This window comes from Columba livia, chromosome 13 (genome assembly GCF_036013475.1).
Source record: "Columba livia isolate bColLiv1 breed racing homer chromosome 13, bColLiv1.pat.W.v2, whole genome shotgun sequence".
Taxonomy (NCBI): domain Eukaryota; kingdom Metazoa; phylum Chordata; class Aves; order Columbiformes; family Columbidae; genus Columba; species Columba livia.
Genome location: NC_088614.1, coordinates 92,123 through 114,195, shown reverse-complemented (window position 1 = coordinate 114,195; position 22,073 = coordinate 92,123). Strand labels below are relative to the sequence as shown.

Genomic DNA, 22,073 nt, shown 5'->3' with positions numbered 1-22,073 from the left:
GTGACAAATGTTCCTGAGCTGCCTCCCAAGATGAGGACCAGAAGGCCAACCAGCTCCAGGGTGTGTATGGCTGTGGTGGATCCTTCTGCAGACCTCACGGGAAACCTGCACACTCGATTCCTTCTCTGAAATGTCTGTGCACCAACGCACGCAGCATGGGGAACAAACAGGAACAGCGAGAGATCCGTGTATGGTCACACAGCCACGACCTCTTTGCCATTCCGGAGACACGGTGGCACAGCTCACACAACTGGAACGCTGTCACAGAAGGGTCTGTACTTTTTTGGAAAGACAGGCCAGCAAGGGCGATGGGGGAGCTGCGCTTTATCTGAGAGAGCAGCTTGAATGTATCAAGCTCTGCCTGAGGGGATGAAAAATGAGTCCAGAGCTTATGGGTAAAAACGAAGGGCCAGACTAACATGGGGTGACGTGTTGTGGGTGTTTCCTACAGGGCCTGAGCAGAAAGAGAAGCCGATGAGTCTTCTCCCAAGTTGGTGAACAACAGGTTGTCCATGAGGCAGCAATGTGCCCTTGTGGCCAAGAGTCTCCTGGGGAGCATTAGGAAGAGCGTGACCAGCAGGTCGAGGCGGGTTATCTTCCCTCTCTGATCTACCCTGGTGAGGCCGCATCTGGAGTTGTGTGTCCAGCTCTGGGCTCCCCAGCTTACAAAGGAGAAGGAATTACTGGAGAGAGTCCAGTGGAGAGACACAGAGATGATGAGGGCTCTGGAGCTTCTTTCTGAAGAGGCAAGACTGAGAGAACTGGGTCTGTTTGGCCTGGACAAGAGAAGCTGACAGGGGATCGTGTTTATGCTGCTAAATATCCCCAGGGTGGGTGTGAAGAAGACGGGCCCGACACTTTTCAGTGGTGCCCAATGATAGGGTGAGGGGCAATGGGCACAGAATGACACACAGGAGGTTCTGTCTCGACATGAGGAGAAACTTCTTTACTGTGAGGGTGCCAGAGCCCTGGAACAGGCTGCCTAGAGAGGATGCAGAGTCTCCTCCTCTGGAAACACTCAGAACACACGTAGATGCCGTTCTGTGCCATCTGCTCTGGTGCACCCCGTCTAGCAGGTGGGTTGGACTAGGTGATCTCCAGAGGTCCTTCCCAACCCCAACCAGTCTGTGATTCCGTGTTGAGCTTCTCAAGAGACGAGAGGCCCTGCGGAGGCATCTGGACAGACTGGAGCACTGGGCGATGACGAATGGGTTGATGTGTAACAAGCCCCAAAGCGCGTTCTGCCCCGGGAGGGGGCAACAGCTGCACAAGTCTAAACGGGGAGAGGAGCAGCTGGAGAGCAGCCCTGCAGAAAGGGATCTGGGGTGCTGGGGGGGCAGCGGCTCAGGAGCCAGCAGTGTGCCTGGGCTCGGAGAGGGCAAACGGCGTCTTGGGGACGTCAAACACAGCCCGACCAGCCAGCCAAGAGAAGGGATTGTCCCACTGGGTCCAGGCTTGGTGCAGCCCCACCTGGAGCACTGTGTGTCAGGCTGGGCCCCACCATTTGAGAAGGACTTGAATGTCCTTGCATGCGTTCAGAGGAGAGGAACAGCTCCCACTGGCTCCAGCCCGGACGCTTCTGCAAGCTGGGAGCAACCGCGCTCCTGACCCCAGCCTGGTGGGGAACAGCTCCAAAGCCCTGCGCATGTGTAGGTTCAGAGCCTTAAACAGCAGCACCTACAGCTGCAAAACCTTCTCTGTGATCCTGGCACCAGCCGTTCCCAAGGCTCTCATGGCTCACTCGTTGCTGGTGACAGCTTTGCTGTTGGGGACACCGCTCTCCAGCAACTCATGAACCAACCCCACTGGTGCCCAGTGCCATGTCTCTGCAAGTGGGCCCCCTCTGTGCAAAGGGACTCCCTGTCCCCGGGGTGGCCGTGCTAGGACCCCCAGCCACCTCCAGCCCCAGGAACCCAGAGCGAGCGGAAACCACAGCTCTGCAGACACAAGAAAATGACAGAGAGCACAGGGCTGAAAAAACATAAATCAATCTATTTACCAAAACAAATGAACACACAAAGAAACAAAACTATGTACAGAGAAAACAACTGCAGACAAGTACAAAAACCCTAAAACTCCTGTCTAATGCATAACCCACCCACCAACATTTTTGCAGCGGCTGTAGGCAGTGGCTGGGGAGCATGTTCCTATCCGGCTGCTGGTACGTCCATCTGTGATCTTCAGCTATCCATCCAAATCCATTGCCTCCTCGATCTCTGCATCTACCTCCATTTCTTCCTCTGTCCCTTCGTCCACGTCCATCATCTCTCCCTCCACCATCACATCAACCTCCATCTGTTCTTCCACCATCACATCTACGTCCATCTTCTCCTCCATCTCTCCTTCCTTGACCCCAGCAGCCGGACATGCAGCTCCGCAGCAAGGAGTGGTGTGTCCTAAGCCAAAATACAAGCAGAAAAGTGCATTGGTCCTGCCCTGACCAGCCCAGCGCACCTGTGGGACGGGGTTCTCAGCACCCCGACCCCTCTCGCTGCCCAGGGAGAGCTGTGGGGTGACAGGACCCCATGGTATGTCCCCAGCAGTAGCTGAGTGGAGTTTGGGCAGCTCCTGGGCCACCAGCACCCATGGGCCAGCACCTGCATCCAGCGGATCCTGCGCTTTGTGCCCTTCAGCAGATTTGGGAGTGACGTGGTCTTACGTCACGTGCTCTGCAGGAGCAGAGAGGGCAGGGGTGAGCAGGCATGTCCCTGCCCTTTGGGGTGCCCCAGGCACAGACCCCAGCCCCACACCTGCCTCGGGACCCAGAGGCTCCTTACCTTGCACAGGTGGGTTTTTTGCCTCTGCGCTGCTCCACGGGCAGGGCTGGGCTGCCCTGGCTCCAGCCTGGAAAGGGGCAGAGGAGGCACGGGCTCAGGCTCTGGGCAGCACCAGCTGCTCCCGCTGAGCATCCCTCTGACACGAGCCCGGGGTGCCCTGGTCTCCCATGGGGACGTGTCCCACAGGCAGGGATGCTCAATTTCAGCAGGGGACGAGCAGCCCAGAAGGGCTTCTCCCAGCCCGTGGCCTTGCAGGGCTGGGTGGAGAAGACAAGCTGAGCTCCTGGCCCCTGAGCTCCCCAGAGTGGGGTCCCATGCCACGCCAGCCCCCCAGGCAGTGGGGGCCGTACCTCCAGCACCGCAGTTTTCCTCTTCTTCGAGACCTTCATAACAAAAAAAAAGTGGGAAGGGAAAGACGGGACTGAGTTGGTGGGAGCAGGTGAGAAGGTTGGATTTTGCAGCCAAGGCACGGGGAATGGGATACAAGGGCTGGACTGGGAACAGGGCAAGCGGTAAGAAAGTGAAAAGGGAAGACAGGATGGGCTTTGCTCAGTGCTGGTGGGATTCTCTTTGTTGTGGTCGTTGCCGGGCACCAGCGCTGCGGATGGAACACGGGCCGTGACATCACACCTGGGTTGCATGGGCACTCTGGGGTTGGCTGCGCAGCAGGGATGGGCATGACACCCTCTCAGTGGTGGTTTTGGAGGTACTACTCTACCGCCTCCACCGAATTTTTAATCCCAACCAGTTCTACTTCCATGTAGCCTTGAGCGGTTCTTCCCAACCATCCCGTCATGCCCGGCAGCCATCCTCACCCCTCAGAAATGTTGTTCTCCTGTTGGTTCCTGCAGTAGCTGAAGTTCACCTCCCTGTCCATGGCCATCCCTTTGCAGGCTCTGGTCTCACTCTGCCCCTGTACAGCACAGCCGCTCTTCCACGTGGGCACCAATGGCACCGCTAGTCCCCGCCTGGGTACTGTCAAGGAAGACCAGAAAGTCTTGGGGGTACAAGTGAATAAATCTGATGCCCAGGTCATCTTTTCCTCCCTTCTACCAATTAAAGGAAAGGGCGCAGCCAGAAAGAGATGTATAATGCACATCAACTCCATGCTCTGTGGCTGGCGGCGTCCTAAGGGTTTTGGCTGCTGTGACAATGGGACATTGATGACTATAAGCAGCTAGGGAGGGATGGGATCTACCTGTCTAGAAGAGGCGAGGGAATGTTTGGCAGCAGGCTGGCCAACTTGCTGAGGTGGGCTTTCAACTGAAGGGCTCGGGGACAGTGACCAAAGTGGCAAAACCCATGCCAACACATCCAACTGGGGAAAACAAGCCAGGCCAACCAGAGAAGTGACAAATGTTCCTGAGCTGCCTCCCAAGATGAGGACCAGAAGGCCAACCAGCTCCAGGGTGTGTATGGCTGTGGTGGATCCTTCTGCAGACCTCACGGGAAACCTGCACACTCGATTCCTTCTCTGAAATGTCTGTGCACCAACGCACGCAGCATGGGGAACAAACAGGAACAGCGAGAGATCCGTGTATGGTCACACAGCCACGACCTCTTTGCCATTCCGGAGACACGGTGGCACAGCTCACACAACTGGAACGCTGTCACAGAAGGGTCTGTACTTTTTTGGAAAGACAGGCCAGCAAGGGCGATGGGGGAGCTGCGCTTTATCTGAGAGAGCAGCTTGAATGTATCAAGCTCTGCCTGAGGGGATGAAAAATGAGTCCAGAGCTTATGGGTAAAAACGAAGGGCCAGACTAACATGGGGTGACGTGTTGTGGGTGTTTCCTACAGGGCCTGAGCAGAAAGAGAAGCCGATGAGTCTTCTCCCAAGTTGGTGAACAACAGGTTGTCCATGAGGCAGCAATGTGCCCTTGTGGCCAAGAGTCTCCTGGGGAGCATTAGGAAGAGCGTGACCAGCAGGTCGAGGCGGGTTATCTTCCCTCTCTGATCTACCCTGGTGAGGCCGCATCTGGAGTTGTGTGTCCAGCTCTGGGCTCCCCAGCTTACAAAGGAGAAGGAATTACTGGAGAGAGTCCAGTGGAGAGACACAGAGATGATGAGGGCTCTGGAGCTTCTTTCTGAAGAGGCAAGACTGAGAGAACTGGGTCTGTTTGGCCTGGACAAGAGAAGCTGACAGGGGATCGTGTTTATGCTGCTAAATATCCCCAGGGTGGGTGTGAAGAAGACGGGCCCGACACTTTTCAGTGGTGCCCAATGATAGGGTGAGGGGCAATGGGCACAGAATGACACACAGGAGGTTCTGTCTCGACATGAGGAGAAACTTCTTTACTGTGAGGGTGCCAGAGCCCTGGAACAGGCTGCCTAGAGAGGATGCAGAGTCTCCTCCTCTGGAAACACTCAGAACACACGTAGATGCCGTTCTGTGCCATCTGCTCTGGTGCACCCCGTCTAGCAGGTGGGTTGGACTAGGTGATCTCCAGAGGTCCTTCCCAACCCCAACCAGTCTGTGATTCCGTGTTGAGCTTCTCAAGAGACGAGAGGCCCTGCGGAGGCATCTGGACAGACTGGAGCACTGGGCGATGACGAATGGGTTGATGTGTAACAAGCCCCAAAGCGCGTTCTGCCCCGGGAGGGGGCAACAGCTGCACAAGTCTAAACGGGGAGAGGAGCAGCTGGAGAGCAGCCCTGCAGAAAGGGATCTGGGGTGCTGGGGGGGCAGCGGCTCAGGAGCCAGCAGTGTGCCTGGGCTCGGAGAGGGCAAACGGCGTCTTGGGGACGTCAAACACAGCCCGACCAGCCAGCCAAGAGAAGGGATTGTCCCACTGGGTCCAGGCTTGGTGCAGCCCCACCTGGAGCACTGTGTGTCAGGCTGGGCCCCACCATTTGAGAAGGACTTGAATGTCCTTGCATGCGTTCAGAGGAGAGGAACAGCTCCCACTGGCTCCAGCCCGGACGCTTCTGCAAGCTGGGAGCAACCGCGCTCCTGACCCCAGCCTGGTGGGGAACAGCTCCAAAGCCCTGCGCATGTGTAGGTTCAGAGCCTTAAACAGCAGCACCTACAGCTGCAAAACCTTCTCTGTGATCCTGGCACCAGCCGTTCCCAAGGCTCTCATGGCTCACTCGTTGCTGGTGACAGCTTTGCTGTTGGGGACACCGCTCTCCAGCAACTCATGAACCAACCCCACTGGTGCCCAGTGCCATGTCTCTGCAAGTGGGCCCCCTCTGTGCAAAGGGACTCCCTGTCCCCGGGGTGGCCGTGCTAGGACCCCCAGCCACCTCCAGCCCCAGGAACCCAGAGCGAGCGGAAACCACAGCTCTGCAGACACAAGAAAATGACAGAGAGCACAGGGCTGAAAAAACATAAATCAATCTATTTACCAAAACAAATGAACACACAAAGAAACAAAACTATGTACAGAGAAAACAACTGCAGACAAGTACAAAAACCCTAAAACTCCTGTCTAATGCATAACCCACCCACCAACATTTTTGCAGCGGCTGTAGGCAGTGGCTGGGGAGCATGTTCCTATCCGGCTGCTGGTACGTCCATCTGTGATCTTCAGCTATCCATCCAAATCCATTGCCTCCTCGATCTCTGCATCTACCTCCATTTCTTCCTCTGTCCCTTCGTCCACGTCCATCATCTCTCCCTCCACCATCACATCAACCTCCATCTGTTCTTCCACCATCACATCTACGTCCATCTTCTCCTCCATCTCTCCTTCCTTGACCCCAGCAGCCGGACATGCAGCTCCGCAGCAAGGAGTGGTGTGTCCTAAGCCAAAATACAAGCAGAAAAGTGCATTGGTCCTGCCCTGACCAGCCCAGCGCACCTGTGGGACGGGGTTCTCAGCACCCCGACCCCTCTCGCTGCCCAGGGAGAGCTGTGGGGTGACAGGACCCCATGGTATGTCCCCAGCAGTAGCTGAGTGGAGTTTGGGCAGCTCCTGGGCCACCAGCACCCATGGGCCAGCACCTGCAGCCAGCGGATCCTGCGCTTTGTGCCCTTCAGCAGATTTGGGAGTGACGCGGTCTTATAGATGTGCAGGAGCAGAGAGGGCAGGGGTGAGCAGGCATGTCCCTGCCCTTTGGGGTGCCCCAGGCACAGACCCCAGCCCCACACCTGCCTCGGGACCCAGAAGCTCCTTACCTTGCACAGGTGGGTTTTTTGCCTCTGCGCTGCTCCATGGGCAGGGCTGGGCTGCCCTGGCTCCAGCCTGGAAAGGGGCAGAGGAGGCACGGGCTCAGGCTCTGGGCAGCACCAGCTGCTCCCGCTGAGCATCCCTCTGACACGAGCCCGGGGTGCCCTGGTCTCCCATGGGGACGTGTCCCACAGGCAGGGATGCTCGATTTCAGCAGGGGACGAGCAGCCCAGAAGGGCTTCTCCCAGCCCGTGGCCTTGCAGGGCTGGGTGGAGAAGACAAACTGAGCTCCTGGCCCCTGAGCTCCCCAGAGTGGGGTCCCATGCCACGCCAGCCCCCCAGGCAGTGGGGGCCGTACCTCCAGCACCGCAGTTTTCCTCTTCTTCGAGACCTTCATAACAAAAAAAAAGTGGGAAGGGAAAGACGGGACTGAGTTGGTGGGAGCAGGTGAGAAGGTTGGATTTTGCAGCCAAGGCACGGGGAATGGGATACAAGGGCTGGACTGGGAACAGGGCAAGCGGTAAGAAAGTGAAAAGGGAAGACAGGATGGGCTTTGCTCAGTGCTGGTGGGATTCTCTTTGTTGTGGTCGTTGCCGGGCACCAGCGCTGCGGATGGAACACGGGCCGTGACATCACACCTGGGTTGCATGGGCACTCTGGGGTTGGCTGCGCAGCAGGGATGGGCATGACACCCTCTCAGTGGTGGTTTTGGAGGTACTACTCTACCGCCTCCACCGAATTTTTAATCCCAACCAGTTCTACTTCCATGTAGCCTTGAGCGGTTCTTCCCAACCATCCCGTCATGCCCGGCAGCCATCCTCACCCCTCAGAAATGTTGTTCTCCTGTTGGTTCCTGCAGTAGCTGAAGTTCACCTCCCTGTCCATGGCCATCCCTTTGCAGGCTCTGGTCTCACTCTGCCCCTGTACAGCACAGCCGCTCTTCCACGTGGGCACCAATGGCACCGCTAGTCCCCGCCTGGGTACTGTCAAGGAAGACCAGAAAGTCTTGGGGGTACAAGTGAATAAATCTGATGCCCAGGTCATCTTTTCCTCCCTTCTACCAATTAAAGGAAAGGGCGCAGCCAGAAAGAGATGTATAATGCACATCAACTCCATGCTCTGTGGCTGGCGGCGTCCTAAGGGTTTTGGCTGCTATGACAATGGGACATTGATGACTATAAGCAGCTAGGGAGGGATGGGATCTACCTGTCTAGAAGAGGCGAGGGAATGTTTGGCAGCAGGCTGGCCAACTTGCTGAGGTGGGCTTTCAACTGAAGGGCTCGGGGACAGTGACCAAAGTGGCAAAACCCATGCCAACACATCCAACTGGGGAAAACAAGCCAGGCCAACCAGAGAAGTGACAAATGTTCCTGAGCTGCCTCCCAAGATGAGGACCAGAAGGCCAACCAGCTCCAGGGTGTGTATGGCTGTGGTGGATCCTTCTGCAGACCTCACGGGAAACCTGCACACTCGATTCCTTCTCTGAAATGTCTGTGCACCAACGCACGCAGCATGGGGAACAAACAGGAACAGCGAGAGATCCGTGTATGGTCACACAGCCACGACCTCTTTGCCATTCCAGAGACACGGTGGCACAGCTCACACAACTGGAACGCTGTCACAGAAGGGTCTGTACTTTTTTGGAAAGACAGGCCAGCAAGGGCGATGGGGGAGTTGCGCTTTATCTGAGAGAGCAGCTTGAATGTATCAAGCTCTGCCTGAGGGGATGAAAAATGAGTCCAGAGCTTATGGGTAAAAACGAAGGGCCAGACTAACATGGGGTGACGTGTTGTGGGTGTTTCCTACAGGGCCTGAACAGAAAGAGAAGCCGATGAGTCTTCTCCCATGTTGGTGAACAACAAGTTGACCATGAGGCAGCAATGTGCCCTTGTGGCCAAGAGTCTCCTGGGGAGCATTAGGAAGAGCGTGACCAGCAGGTCGAGGCGGGTTATCTTCCCTCTCTGATCTCCCCTGGTGAGGCCGCATCTGGAGTTGTGTGTCCAGCTCTGGGCTCCCCAGCTTACAAAGGAGAAGGAATTACTGGAGAGAGTCCAGTGGAGAGACACAGAGATGATGAGGGCTCTGCAGCTTCTTTCTGAAGAGGCAAGACTGAGAGAACTGGGTCTGTTTGGCCTGGACAAGAGAAGCTGACAGGGGATCGTGTTTATGCTGCTAAATATCCCCAGGGTGGGTGTGAAGAAGACGGGCCCGACACTTTTCAGTGGTGCCCAATGATAGGGTGAGGGGCAATGGGCACAGAATGACACACAGGAGGTTCTGTCTCAACATGAGGAGAAACTTCTTTACTGTGAGGGTGCCAGAGCCCTGGAACAGGCTGCCTAGGGAGGATGCAGAGTCTCCTCCTCTGGAAACACTCAGAACACACGTAGATGCCGTTCTGTGCCATCTGCTCTGGTGCACCCCGTCTAGCAGGTGGGTTGGACTAGGTGATCTCCAGAGGTCCCTCCCAACCCCAAACAGTCTGTGATTCCGTGTTGAGCTTCTCAAGAGACGAGAGGCCCTGCGGAGGCATCTGGACAGACTGGAGCACTGGGCGATGACGAATGGGTTGATGTGTAACAAGCCCCAAAGCGGGTTCTGCCCCTGGGAGGGGGCAACAGCTGCACAAGTCTAAACGGGGAGAGGAGCAGCTGGAGAGCAGCCCTGCAGAAAGGGATCTGGGGTGCTGGGGGGGCAGTGGCTCAGGAGCCAGCAGTGTGCCTGGGCTCGGAGAGGGCAAATGGCGTCTTGGGGACGTCAAACACAGCCCGACCAGCCAGCCAAGAGAAGGGATTGTCCCACTGGGTCCAGGCTTGGTGCAGCCCCACCTGGAGCACTGTGTGTCAGGCTGGGCCCCACCATTTGAGAAGGACTTGAATGTCCTTGCATGCGTTCAGAGGAGAGGAACAGCTCCCACTGGCTCCAGCCCGGACGCTTCTGCAAGCTGGGAGCAACCGCGCTCCTGACCCCAGCCTGGTGGGGAACAGCTCCAAAGCCCTGCGCATGTGTAGGTTCAGAGCCTTAAACAGCAGCACCTACAGCTGCAAAACCTTCTCTGTGATCGTGGCACAAGCCGTTCCCAAGGCTCTCATGGCTCACTCGTTGCTGGTGACAGCTTTGCTGTTGGGGACACCGCTCTCCAGCAACTCATGGACCAACCCCACTGGTGCCCAGTGCCATGTCTCTGCAAGTGGGCCCCCTCTGTGCAAAGGGACTCCCTGTCCCCGGGGTGGCCGTGCTAGGACCCCCAGCCACCTCCAGCCCCAGGAACCCAGAGCAAAACCCTAAAACCCTAAAACTCCTGTCTAATGTATAACCCACCCACCAACGTTTTTGCAGCGGCTGTAGGCAGTGGCTGGGGAGCATGTTCTTATCTGGCTGCTGGTACGTCCATCTGTGATCTTCAGCTATCCATCCAAATCCATTGCCTCCTCGATCTCTGCATCTACCTCCATTTCTTCCTCTGTCACTTCGTCCACGTCCATCATCTCTCCCTCCACCATCACATCAACCTCCATCTGTTCTTCCACCATCACATCTACGTCCATCTTCTCCTCCATCTCTCCTTCCTTGACCCCAGCAGCCGGACATGCAGCTCCCCAGCAAGGAGTGGTGTATCCTAAGCCAAAATACAAGCAGAAAAGTGCATTGGTCCTGCCCTGACCAGCCCAGCGCACCTGTGGGACGGGGGTCTCAGCACCCCGACCCCTCTCGCTGCCCAGGGAGATCTGTGGGGTGACAGGACCCCATGGTATGTCCCCAGCAGTAGCTGACTCTTCTCAAACACAAGTAGCGGACTCTTCTCAAACACAAAATAACGGGGGTTTCGCTGTCCTCTGGGCTGGACTTTGCTGCTGCTTAATGGGGATAACTTGGCATTTTTATCAGCGTGAATTTCCTTAATTGCCATCCTCCCTGCAATGTGTCTGTGTCTGTTGGTTCCAGTGGGAGAATCTTGATCTAACACAATTTATTTAAACAACATGAAAAGAGGGCTGTGTCACCCCTGCTCAGAGGGGAGCATCAACACCATCTGCACGATCAAAATACCCCCAAAAAAGCAAAAAGCAAACAAGACACAAGCACAAAAATCCTGACTTCACGTCCCTGAGCTTGAAGATCTGGGGGATTTCCCAGAAAAACGGCGTTGGGAGAGGCCAGAAATGCCGCCGTCACCTGAGGGCTGAAGGACGCCATGGATCGGGCTCCTTTTCCAGAGTTATTGTCAGAAAATGCAGGTGTTTTGGTGAGAAAAGCTGCACTTAAGCCAGGCTTAGTGGCACCAGCAGCAGAGGGACCGCAGGGTCGGCCGCTGTCTTGGCTGATTCGTCCTGGTGGTGAGGAGGAGCATGGCCTGAACTGCCAGGGCGTGGGTGAAGGGGTCAGGGGTTTTCTTGGCATGAGTTGATCCCAGCACCCCTGGGGCCGCCAGTTGAGCCCTGAGGTGATTTTGTGCTCCTGGGGCCACGATTTTGTGTTTTGAGGTGATTTTATGCCCCATGGCCACCATTTTGAGCCCTAAGATGATCTTCATGCCACCATTTTGTGCCCTGAGGGGATCTTGATGCCCCTTGGGCAGATTCTTTGTGTTTTGAGACAATTTTATGCTCCTGGCACTGCTGTTCTTTGTGCTGAGGTGATTTTGTGTGCCTGGGGCCGCCTTTTGGAGCCCTGAGGTGATTCTGGTGCCCCTGGGGACGCTATTTTGTGTTTGTTTTGAAGTGAGTTTAGTGCCATATTGTGCTTTGAGGTACCGGTGCTGGGGGGGCCTGAGTCCCTTCCCCAAACACACCAGGTGTCCCCTCACCCTGACGTTTTCCAGCTGCTCATAGGAGCGGCAGAAGGTCTCCAGGCCCTTTGGCGTGATTTTGTTCTTGCTGAACTTGCACAGCTCACAGACGTTGCCGAGGAACCTCAGCTTCTCCTCCACGCTGTTTGCCGGGCTCTCGATGAACTTCACAATGGAGTCCAAGTTGTCTCTCCGGAACTCGTACACTGGTAACCAGCTGGTGTCTGGTAATGGACAGCAGGGAGGGCTGTGGAGAAGCCGCGTCCTGTCAGCCCCGCAGCCTCTGGGCAGGAGCCGTGTCCCCTCTGTCCCCCCTGTCCCCGCTGTCTCCTCTGGCCCCTCACTCACGTGGCAGCAGCCGGAACCTGGTCACCTCGTCGGGCTGCCGTCGAGGTCTGATGGCCTGGGGAACATTCACCTCCTCCCAGGCCACCCGGGGGCAGCTGGGGGGTCTCTGCTCCATCTCACAGGGAAGCTTTGGTGAAAAGGAAAAGCTTCAGCAAAAAGGAAAGTCTTCAGGATTTGAGATGCACTCGGGAGCTCCTCGCCAGGGAAAAATGTGAGATGGTCTTGGGAGATTCTCGCCACGAAGAGGCGTGAATTGAGATCAAGAGCTCCTTGCCACGAAAATACGTGAAATGAGCTCGGGAGCTCCTCGCCACAAAAAGACGCGGGATGAGCTCGGGAGCTCCTCACACGGATCTGCCACCGGCAGCTCGAGTCAGGTTGTGGTTGGACTCGATCCGAAGGTCTCGTCCAACCCAAACGAGTCTGTGACTCTAAAGAGACGTGGGCTGCGCTCCGGGCTCGCATTGGTCCCGTCACCGTCCTGCCACAAAGTGCAGCCGGGCCCGGCACCGTGGTGACCACAGGCGGTGTCACCAGTAAGATGACAAAGAGCCCCATTGTCGCCCCACAGGGGACCGCTGGGGATCTCCAGCCAAGCCGAGGATGGAGCAGGTGACACACGGGGGGTCCAGGAGGGTTGGAGGCTCCAAACTGCTTTGGCCTCAAAGGAAAGAATCGAAGAGTCGTAGAACCGTGGAATAAAAGAATCATAGAACCTTGGAGTCATAGAATCTTGGAATTGAAGAATCAGAGAATCAAGGAATCGTAATATCCCAGAATCAAAGAATCATGGAATCATCAAATCAAGGAATCATAGAACCTTAGAGTCGTAGAATCTTAGAATCGAAGAACCAGGGAATCAAGGCATCATAATATCCCAGAATCAAAGAATCGTAGAATCACATAATCATAGAATCAGGGAATAACAGAATCATGGAATTACAGAATCACAGGACTGTAGAATCATAGAATCACAGAAGCAAAAAAAAAAAAACCAAAACCCATATCACAGAGTAATAGAATGAAATAATTGTAGAATCAAAAAATCAAAGAATCGTAGAATCAAAGAATCGCAGAATCACAGAATCAAAGAATCGAAGAATCACAGAAGAATCAAATCAATCAAGAATCACAGAACCATCAGATCTTGTGCCCCCCGTCTGCCCTCGTACCCCCTACTTCGTTCCTTTCCTTGAGCCCCCCCCCGTAGCCTCCCCATCTCCTTGTGTCCCCCAGTCCCTTTGTGCCCCTAATATTGTGCCCCCCCCTATAAGCCCCCCCTTGTGCCCTCTAATTCCATGTGCCCCCCCAGTCTCCTTGTGCACCCCCAACTCTTGTGCTCCCCTTTCTTGTGCCCCCAGGTCTCCTTGCTCCCCCCACTTCATTCCCTCCCTTGTACCCCCTCATTTAGCCCCCCCCCAGTCACCGTGTTTCTCCCCCATCTTGTGCCCCCCTTTGTGTCCCCCTAGTCCCTTTGTGCCCCCCCCACTCTTGTGCTCCCCCTTCTTGTGTCCCCCGGGTCCCCTTGCTCCCCCCACTTAGTTCCCCCCCACCATTTCCCCCATTGACGCCCCCTCCCCCCGGGCGACCTCCGCGAACCCCCAGAGCCGCTTCCCCTCAACAGCAACCTCAACAGCTGCAGCCTGCGGGGGGGCCGAGGGCGGAGGGGCGCGAGGCACGTGGACCTGGCCGTGCACGAGGATCCAGCCTGAGGCAAAGACCTGGCCTTGCACGAGGACGCAGCCTCGCACGAGGGCCCCTCTGTGTCCCCCCAGCTGGACATGGGCCCCTCGTGCCCCCCCACCCCGTGTCAACATGAGGGTCCTCGTGCCCCCCAAAAGCACTGGACCTGAGGGGGTGGGGGCTCCTTGCGCCCCCCACCCTGGACATGTGGGGGTGGGGAGGACACAGCCCCATTTTGAGGGGGGGCCCCACCAAAAGCCATCGGGGGGCTCCTGTATCATTGGCAGCACTGAGCCAGGGCGAGGTGGGGGGCAGGGCTGAACCCCCCAAAACTGAGGGAGCCCCACCCAAAGTGGGGACACCCCCGGCTAACAGTTTTGTTGCCAAAATCCCTCACATGCCCCCCCCAAAAGAGACACATTTTCCTTGTAAAATAGATGTAAATGGACCAGCCCGCCCTACCTGTGGAAACTGAGGAACGGCGGGGGCCTCCCCCCAAAATAAAACCCCCCTCAAGGGTTCCCCCATCCCGTTGGGGCCCCCCACAAGTACAAGCCCCCCCCAGCTTGGGGGCGCCTCTCTGTGCTGTACAGAGGGATGGGGGACCCCCAGGAATGAACCCCAAAAATGGAGGAGGGACAAAGGGACAAGGACACCCCCCGCTCAGGGCTTGGGGACCCCCGCGGGATCTGGGGACCCTCCCCCAAGTTTTGGAGACCGCCCCAAAATCTGGGGACCCCTGTTCAATTTGGGAACTCCCCAGTATTTAGGCCCCCCCCCCCCATATTTTGGGGATAACCCCCAGGGCTTCAGGATCCTCCCCCAGGGATCTGGGGAACCCTCCCCAAGTTTTGGGGACCTCTCTGCGCTCTGCAAACCCCCCGAATTTGAGGATGCCCTCTATGGTTTGAGGGGACCCCCCCAGGGCTTTGGGATCCTCCCTTGGGATCTGGGGAACCCCCCAACTTTTGAGGATCCCCCCCTCAGACTTTGGGGGACCCCCCTAGTGTTTACACCCTCCCCCATATTTTGGGGATCCCCTCAAGCTCCCAGTCAGGGGCGTCCAGCCCCCCTCCAGGTTTTGGGGTGTTCCTCCCTTATCCCAGAGCAGGGGGGACATCCCACAACCCACTGGCCACTTGGGGACCCCCACATTTCGGGGGAAGGAGAATTTCCCCCCTCCCCCCTGGATCTTGGGGTCCCCCCCTCCAGGTTTGGGGGGGCCCTTTCCCCTCCCCGCAAAGTCCCCCTCAAAATTCTGCCAAACCAGCTTTGGGTCGAGTGCGTCAAACCAACGAAACTGGAGGAACCCCAGGGGACAACGGGGCCATCAAGCGCCATCAGAGGGCACCATTGGGATAGCCAGATGGCCGTGGCCACCATGGGGATGGTCACCATCAGGGGCACCACAGGGACAGTCAGGGCCACCAGGGTCACCGCAGGGGTGGCCGTGGCCACTGGGGACGTGAGCAGGGTCACCGTGGGGTCAGGGCCACCACAGGGACGGTCGGGGCCACTGTGGGGTCAAGGCCACCGTGGGGTCAGGGTCATCACGGGGTCAAGGCCACTGTGGGGACGGTTGCGGACGGGAACCAAACAAGGTGACACCAGTTCTTGGAACTGTGTCGGAGCCATCAGCTCTGTGTGAAGGGGGGGACACGGGGAACCTGGAGGGCACATGAGAGTCACAGCAAGGGACACGTCCCCCACTTTTCCCCCCCTTTCCTCCCCCATGACCCAGAGAGACGTATCAGCTTCTACGTTTACATAACAGACCTCCCTGTCAACACGGCTGTGTCAGGAAATCAAGGATCCACAGCACTCTAAGATCTGCAGCCTTTACCTGTGCGTTTGGGGAACACTGGAAATGGCAGTCATTGCCAGCTTCGCTCATTTTCATAGTGCCAAATGTCAGCAAAAGGCACCAGCACGAAGCAGCTGGTGCCTCCTGCAGCCGGCCAAGCCAACAAAGGCGGTTGCCGGCCAGTATAGAATGTTACATTTCGAAAGCTCCAACTGCTCCTCCAGCTTTAGTCCAGGAAGGTTCGTTCCGACTTCAGCCATGAGGTTGAGAATCTTTTTACTCCATCAGCTTCTGAAACCGTTTCTACCAAAGCAGAAGTCGTTGGCAGCATTGTAACAAAAGCTGATCGTGCACAGCCCGACATCAACGGTCAGCACAAGGTCAGGAAAACCTCCTGGGGCACTGAGGATGAATTTGGTGCCTCTCACCCTCGCCTCCTCCTCTGCTGTGGCCACCACATGGAGAGGTAACACAGCCAGACAGAGTGACAGCACAGGTGGCCAATCAGAGAGAGCGTCACCACAGGGAAGGGCAGGCCCAGGCAGAGTGCCAGCTCAGGCAGCCAATCAGAGGTCACATCTCAGTTGAGGGACAGGCACTGCAGTGCAGCAGCCTGAAGAGCCAGTGACCAATCAGAGCCAGCGCCACCTCAGGGAAAGGGTGGCCCAAACCAGGGAAGAGTGACAGCCCGGGTGACCAATCAGAGAGAGCGTCACTTCAGGTGAACTGCATCTGAGCAGCCTGACCATCTGGGGGCCAATCAGAGGCCACTCTCAGGGAAGGGCAGGCCTCAAACAGGGCAGAGTGACGGCCCAGGGGACCAATGCGAGGCAGCGTCACCTCATGGGGGAGATGTCCCTTGCAGACAGGACTGCAAGACCCGCTCCTGCCAGGTTGGACTTTGCCTCCAAACGTGGCCCAGCCTCTTCCATTGTGACGTCAGCCACTGCCGTTGTGTCACAAAGCAGCATCAGCACTGAGGTTGGCACAGCAGAGTATAAGACCAGGGGTCTCCCTGTGCCTCAGTCACTCTCGATCTTGAGGGAACTGAGATCGCAGAGTTTTTGGCTCACTCCTGAGCAAGGAAGATGTTTGTTACCTGCACCTCAGCAGGTACCCAGAGACACCCAGAGATGGCTGAACGTCTGAACTGGTATGTTGGGAATATTTTCTGCTCCCTTCCCCAGGTGTGTTTTCCACCTCGTCAGCTGGGGTGGGTGGATGGTGGACAGGAGAGGAACACGAGGGCAGCCTGAGAGCTGGGTCTGGAGCTGCTGGAAGGCAGCAGCCGCCTTTCAGTCTCTTCATGAACACAAGGGCTGGGCCCAGAATGCCTTTGATCTCTGCAGAATGAGGGACAGGTCCATTTTGGATGGGACAGAGAGAGTCCCAGGGGTGGCCCAGACACAGCCTGCCGCAGTAATTGTGAGAGCTCAGCTCCGTCCTGTGTTGTGCTCTGCAGGGTGGGTTCTGTCCCTGAGCCTGCTTGGTTTTCCTCTCCACGGGGACCAGAAGGACACCAGCGTGTCCTCTGTTGGCCGTGGGTCTGAATTGTGTTCCTGACAGAGGAGGTTTCCTTGGGAAACCTGGTCAGCTCCTCACCAGGGCTCTGCTTTAGGAAAGGGGCTCGAGATCCTCAGAGGGGTGCAAGGAGTTCTCTAGGAGAACAAAAGGGATTGTTTATTCCTGATGAGTGTCGCTGTGAGCCTGTTGAGAGCCTCCTGGAACAGGCAGGAGGAATTTCCCCCTTGCAGAGCGGTGTGTGCTGTGTCTTGGCAGATCAGGCTCAGGGCAGCAGGGCCCAGACACCGGAGTTTCTTTGGCGCTTCCTTGGTTGCCTGTTGCTTGCCAGCATGCATTGACATTCAGCCCTCCCTCCCTCTTTCCAGTCTGCATTTGTCTGCCGTTCTGCCAAGAGAAGGGCCGGAGATAACCCGGCTGCTAAAGAAACGCTGCGAGAGGGGAGACACACACCCCCCTGGCAGCTGTTGGACTGTAGGGGCACAGGCTGAACCTTCTCTTGAGAGGGTGGAGAACAGGATCAGCACAAGTGCCGATCAGATGCTGGGCAGGAGAAACATGCGTTTGTTGTGTCCCTTCCATTTCCAAAGAATCCCTCTCCAGCCCCACAGACGTGAATTGTGGCCACAGCTCTTGTTGCAACTCCTGTTCTTAGTCCGGAGTCAATCTTGAGCCCTTTGTCCCTAACGAAACAATCGCTGCTGTGACAAATCCCCCACTGGTGCAGCTGGTGACAACTCCAGCAGTGACTGGAGCTGGTGCAGGACCAAGCCAGTGCACACGGCAGGAACGCCAGGCTCAAGGGTTGCAGTCCCTGCTGCTCCTCTCCAGTCTGCTGCTGATCTGCACGGGAACTGCCAGCTTCACCAGCCTTTTCTTTATCTGCTCTGCAGGAAGATGAAGGCACTGAAGGCAACAACCCTGGTGCTGCTCCTTGGTCTGTTGTCTTTCGGTGAGTCTCTGCAGAACTCCGACCTGAGGACGGTGCTTTAGGAGGTACTCGGGGCTCCATCCTGCCCTGTTCTGCTTCCCCTGCTGTGAGCAGAGGAGCTCAGCCAAGAGCAGAAAGTCCCCACAGAGCTGTGCCAGTCCCTACTCCAGAGGGACGGGTGTGGGTGAGGAAGGGCTGAGTTGCCTTCCCCAGGAGGGCTGAGCCAGTTCTCTTCAGCGCAGGGAGAGGCCGTGGCTGAGCTCTCCTGCCCCATGGGCTGAGAATCTTCTGCAGGACAAGGAGCACAGTCCAGGGCAGGGAACGTCCATCTATTGCGGAGCCCATACGCCGTGATGGCCACTGTCAAAGACAACAAGAGGAGAGACAACTATGGCACTTGGGAGAGACATAGAAAGGGGAGTGGGCAGCCCGAGGCATAGCCCAGCCTTAGACCAGGTTCTAAGCTCTGGTGTGTGTCTGACAGGTGTTTACCACGTGGGACGACTTGGTGCCTTAACCCCCTGGAGCACTGCAGACCTGAGCGAAACCCTGCCTCTGCCAGACCAGCTCTGTAAGCTCCAGGAACAGCTTTATCATCTGCGCTGGAGCGCAAAGGATGTGGCTGAGCGGGCTCTGCAGGAAGGACTGAAGCAGGCAAAGCTCCCAGGCGTTACTGGACGGGTAAGGGCACAAGGCAGAATGGGTTTTATCCTCCCTCCGGCACGTATCCTACTCCATTCCCTGTCACAGCCAACAGGCTGGTGCTGCTGGAACAAGTGCTGCCATGGCCACGCTTCCTTTTCCTGTTGCTCCACACTTCCTTATGGGGAAGAGAGAGCGTGACGGGAACGACAGCTGTCTGAGTCGAACCTTCCTCTGTGCCCAGATCTCGGGTCCTGCTCAAGGGAGGACTGGAATTAAAGAATGGTCTCAGCAGTGCAGGGTTAAACCAGGCCTATCTCATGCCCAGAAAGCTTATCTGTCCGTGCTTCCTGGCCTGAGGTCTCTCCACAGGAAAAGCCCCTTCCCGCAGCTCCAGCATTCGGAGCACTGGAGTGAGCAGCCCCCTCTTTCTGATCCCGTCAATCACAGCAGAGCAAACCTGGGAGGCTTCCAGGCAATGTGGGCGTACCTTCCATCTGAGATGGGCCTTGTCCCCGTTCACCTTGGCTGGCCTTGCAGGGGAGCTGCTTGCCCCGGTCCTTCTCCTTCCAACAGGCGCTCTCCTTTGTGTTCCTTCCCAGGCTGTTCAGGAGATCATCAGTCAAGCCCTGGAGAAGCTGGAGGAAATGCAGGTCCCGATGCTGGATTACGCCCTGAAATCAGCAGGTGCCGTGACATTGTACAGACAAACCAATTCCAAACCGCTTCCTGTCCAGATTGACAAGATGGGCATTGGAACGTGCCCAGGGGCAGGAGAGAAGGGGTGAGAAGTCAAGGGTCAATTTGTGCCCTAAAAGTGCCCCCACTGACAGAGCCTGTAACGGGCCAGACCCCATGGGAAGAACAGAAAGGCTGGTTCACAGTCTTGTCTTTTGCCATGGCCAAATACGACAGTTTGACTCCCTGCTGTGTGTTCCAGAGGGGTCGAGCCAGGAAGAATAAGGGGAACCCACTGTAGGACATGGATGACAACTGAGAAGCCTTTTTCAAGTCAAGAGTGTAATATTCCTCCTGACACTGCCTGATGATCATGCTCATCTTTCAATTTCCAGGGGCAGCTGTCATTTATTCCAAGACTTCTCCATCCTTCCGGACTGGCAAAGCAAAATTCTTCTTGTACTCGCTGCCGGTGATGGATTACATGAGGTCCCCTGAGCTTATTCTGGAGGTAGGAGCACCAAGAAGCAGTAAAACAAAGGTTGGGAGAATGAACCACACACGCTGCTCCGAGTGTCCTTCCCCCCTGTCTTTGCTCCTCAAAGCTTCTTTTCCTGCCCCCTTCTCTCATGGACCTGCACTCCTCCTGTGTCTCCCTGCTGAGTATTTCTTGTCTTTTCAGCCAGAAAATCATCCTGGAAACTGCTGGCCCTTCCCAGGAAGTCAGGGACATGTGTTCATCAGGCTGTCCATGCCGGTCATTCCCAGAGCCATCACCATGGACCATGTCTCAGGGACAGCGTTCCATGGAGAAAGTAGCTCCGGAGCTCCAAAGGACTTTGCTGTCTATGTAAGTGATTTCTCTGGAGTTGAGGGCAGGGGGTTGCACAGAATTTCTGAGCAGAGGGTGAAGATGGGTCAAAGAGTCCTGGGGCCTGAAGCTTCCTCCTGGCTCTCAGAACAAACAGGCTGCTTGAGGTCATTTCCTTCCCATTGAATTCCTCTTTTATTCAAGGTACCACTCAAAAAGCAGCTTCTGGGACAAGGTGCTACTCCAGGAGTCACAAGGAAAAGGAGCTGGACATTACATGGTCCTAAACCTTCTTGGTTTCCAATCCCAGTGGCATTTGTGATCCTCAGGTCACCTCCCTCTCACTGGGAGTGTCTGCTCCTTTTCTGACTGCCAGCTTGGACTCGTTGAGTGGGCAAGTGTAACGTGCTGCCCACCTGCAGCTTCTCATCTTGTCCTTGTGCTCATCATTTTTGGACTACGTAGCTGAAATAACCCCGTACTTCACTGGCTGAAGTTCAGTCTTCCATGGTGCACCAGACGCTCTGTTTTCTCCACCCATCTTTCTGTAGGGCTCCAAGGAAGAACACGAGGAGCCGGGAACGTTCCTGGGACAGTTCACTTTCCTGGCAGCACTGAACCCCAGTCAGACCTTTCAGCTGAAGGTATGGGGACACAGCGGGAGAAGAACTGCAGGAGAGGAGGAGAAATGCGGTTCTATGGGCAGAGGCTTCCCTGCCAAAGGGTACAGGCAGCCCTGTCCTTGAGCATGTGCCACGCTGCCTTTCTTCTGCTTCAACTTCCTGGTGGCGGATGCCTGGACTGCCGCTCTTCTTCTCTTTCATTCTGGGTTTAAACTTCAGTGCTTAGAAGCGCCACAGTTGAAGCTGGAATCAGCCTGACTGTCTGGACCCCAAGTGCACACAAGCGGCCACATCCTGTAGGATGCACGACTGCTGGTCTGCCAGTTAAAGACCAGGAATACTGGGCTTCCTGAGGGCTCTGTTGGTGCTGGCAGTGAGTAGTGACAGGGAGGCCATTCTGTTTCCGTGGCTTTCTAGAGAAGGCAATGAGACGTTATACTGACCCCAGCACTGGGTCTTCTGACTGTGGAAGCCTGTGCCCCAAAGCAGGCGAGAGCTTTCCAGTGTATTTGCTGAGGCATCTGGTAGCTGCTTCGTCCTTTGCTGTTCTCATGGCCCAATGGGGTAGAGCAGGATAAGAACATCTGGACCACAACAGGTCAAAAGCCCCCGCAGGGCAGCAGGAAGGAAGCTGTTGATCGAGGCCATTGCTGCGGGACTTCTGTCAGTGCTCACATGCCAGAGAGAAAAAGGTGACTCATTTCTTCTTGTCATTGCAGAACGAGCTCCCTGGGGTCGTGAATTACATCAGGCTGCAAGTGCTGAGCAACTGGGGCCACGCGGACTACACCTGCCTGTATCGGTTCAGGGTGCACGGTGATCCGCCCAAAGACGGGGGAGACACAGCGGTTTCACCTGTCAATAAATTCCTTTGATGTTCACCCAGTCGAGTTCCCGTCTGCTTTGCCTGTGATGCTGCCTGGTCCTCCCTGAGCTCACTGGAGCTCCCTGTCCTTCTCTAAACCCACCAGCTTATGGGAGACTTCAGGAGTCCACAGAAAGATTGTCCTAATTAAAAGAAACAGGAAAACTCAGTCACAAATCTGCAGAAAGCCTGACATCCACACTCTTGCTGTGACACAGGAACATCAGCAAGGCCCTGCCTGGACACCAGAGATTAAATTAATGGACAGGTTTCCTATGCAGGAATCCATAACCACACGAGTCTGTCTTTCTTTTTGACCCGAGCTCCCCAAGCCCCAAGGCAGGAGCAGGCAGGGCAGTCGTGCGCTCGGGTCGCACCAGGGAGGAGAGAGCAGGACCAGCGCTTGGCACCCAGGGTTGGGAACAGCAATTTGTGCTCTGAGCTGGGGCTTAGTCCATGTGCAAGTCCAGCACGGGTCCAGATACCAAA

At 56.3% G+C, this 22,073-nt stretch overlaps 1 protein-coding gene across 1 annotated transcript; it reads left to right on the top strand.

The window, feature by feature from the left end:
* The first annotated feature begins 16,190 nt into the window (after positions 1–16,190).
* Positions 16,191–21,085, top strand: LOC135575318 (SUN domain-containing protein 3-like). The gene is made up of 7 exons (XM_065028537.1): positions 16,191–16,666; positions 17,928–17,986; positions 18,450–18,646; positions 19,210–19,294; positions 19,681–19,796; positions 19,968–20,135; positions 20,648–21,085. The coding sequence occupies exons 1-7, from the start codon at positions 16,602–16,604 to the stop codon at positions 20,840–20,842; spliced, it is 885 nt and encodes a 294-aa protein (XP_064884609.1). The 5' UTR covers positions 16,191–16,601; the 3' UTR covers positions 20,843–21,085.
* The last annotated feature ends 988 nt before the right edge of the window (positions 21,086–22,073 follow it).